We start from the raw sequence: 2,196 nt of genomic DNA, 5'->3' as shown, positions 1-2,196 counted from the left end.
GGAAAGAGATAGGAAAGGATTATACAAGGAATCACTGTTTTTTTTTTATACCACTATGCTGTGTTCACTCACCTCTGGTCATCCCAGTTGCAACTTTCATGCGAGTTATTTCAGCACAACAAGGAGATTTTAGAAATGAGAAAAGGATTGTGAGGTCTGAATATTGAGCATGAGCTGTCATGGAATAATGTCATAATAAGTACAAGCTAGTTTATACAAAATACTAATGATATTTATTACAATTGTGTTTCAGCAACTTGGGATCACAAATGGTTTATTATCTACATAGCTGGAGGAGTTTCTGCTGCTGTCTTTTTGTTAGTTTTCCTACTCATATTCTGTATCACCACTGCTTATCGTAAAAAGTGAGTAACAAACCAATTTGCTTAATATACTGAAGCAGGTAAGTATGAAGCTGTGAATACCTCATCAAAATACACTCTTCAGAACCAATCTAAAAAAAAGATAGATGTGAAAATTTAATTTTCTTGACCAAATTTTAAACTTGAAAAACTAATCGGTTCTACAACCTCCAAAAAAAGTTGTCCTTTTCTTTTTTTTCCTCCTTTTTTCACATTAAAAAAGCAGATAGCTTACTCAAGTTCTTTAGTCAGTTAACTGCTTACAGTGGTATTAGCTGAAACTTCATGCCAAGCATGATTTGTCAGGAATAACATAAACCTAGACATAGGCTGTTCTGATTTTGTGCATAAAGGACAGATGACATCTTGAGGTTTTCTACATCTTCTCACATTTTTTTGTCTTCTGATTTTATGTTCCAAATTTACTCACAGCTGGATGCAAACTAATAGTTTAAACCATTATCTAAGTTTACTGTATTCCTTGACAAATATATGCTAGTGGTCTGATCCAGAATCTCTGCTTCCAATGAGAAGAAATAATGAGCATAAAAAATTTTTCTTCCCCTATCACAATATATGAGGCTGCCAGAACTTGTTGCCAGTATCATTGTATTTTCCCCTGAATCAAAGAACCTTCTTATCTGCTCCCAGGCTTTTATGAAACACTGCTAATCTCAAGCATGGTACAGTTCACAAGTTGGAGGAAAGACTACTTGGATTTTTATTGTATTTATTGGTTTCAGTGGGAAAGTAAGCAATACCAGCATTATCTCTTCTATGCTGGAATTAGATATTTTGAACTATATGGTCACATATGATGTCGTTCCCTCCACTGTGTTTCTGACTGAATGTGTGTCATCAGAAAGAAGAGGATCACAGAGACTTTAAGAAACGCTTGGTACTCTACTCAGATCCAGGTAAGATCAGCTGGAGAGCTAGAGTTTACTTGTATTTTATACAGTATTTTTCTTTACAACTTTCTCTTCTGCATCTGCTCTTTATACCCCTTGAATTTTATAGTCCAATTTTAAACTAACAGACAGGAAAAATGGAATATTTTAAAGTATCATTATTTCTATTAACTATTTTTTGGATGTATGTTCTTTAATGTTTTACAGCTACATACAGAGATCCAGCTGTATTCCATGTTATTAACATATCAGCTCTTTTGGTTTGCTACCTTTTATATTATTTGTGTATTGCTAAGTCCCAAGTCACTACTTGTAAAACTGAGGCAAAAAATTGTATCCTGTTGTCATGGTTTAAACACAGTGGGCAACTGAGCACCGCGATGCCCACATAAGGGAGTTAGACAAAATAAGGACTGAGAGGGCTTTTTCTCACCACTTACAGTCACAGGCAAAAGACAGACTCATCATAGGGAGAAAAAACAAAACAGTTTTAATTTGTTACCAATACCATCAGAGTAGAACAGTGAGAGGTAAAAGAAGATCTTAAAGTCCAACACCTTCCCCTACCCCTCCCTTCTTCAGCTTTGTTCCCCTACCCCTCCTGGCTCAGCTTTGTTCCCGATTTCTTCACCTCCCCTGCTTTGTCCAGCTGTGCAGGGGAACGGGAATGGGGGTTGCAGTCAGTTCACCCCATGTGGTCTCTGCAGCTCCTTCCTCTTCAGGAGTAGGAAAGATTCCTTGCACTCTTCCTCTGCTTTCATGTGGCACCATTACCACAGGAGAAAAGTCCTCTGAAAAAGTCCAATGTGAGTCTGCCCACAGCTGCAGTTCCCTCACTCACAAACTGCTCCAGCACACACTGCTCATAGAGTCTGGGCCTCTTCAGGAGCAGCCACCTTCTCATGTGTATCTCTGCTCCACTG

At 37.9% G+C, this 2,196-nt stretch overlaps 1 protein-coding gene across 1 annotated transcript in view; it reads left to right on the top strand.

Moving 5' to 3' along the window:
* Positions 1-2,196, top strand: part of CD226 (CD226 molecule) — a gene marked incomplete at its 5' end in the record, with an annotated part of 9,588 nt that overhangs the window by 6,271 nt on the left and 1,121 nt on the right. The window contains 2 exons of the mRNA XM_010182756.1: positions 254-365; positions 1,225-1,279. Coding sequence (XP_010181058.1) covers positions 254-365; positions 1,225-1,279 — 167 coding nt within the window. The remainder of the gene's footprint in view (positions 1-253; positions 366-1,224; positions 1,280-2,196) is intronic.

This window comes from Mesitornis unicolor, unplaced genomic scaffold (genome assembly GCF_000695765.1).
Source record: "Mesitornis unicolor isolate BGI_N332 unplaced genomic scaffold, ASM69576v1 scaffold10414, whole genome shotgun sequence".
NCBI lineage: Eukaryota > Metazoa > Chordata > Aves > Mesitornithiformes > Mesitornithidae > Mesitornis > Mesitornis unicolor.
This window is presented reverse-complemented; position numbering and strand designations above follow the sequence as displayed.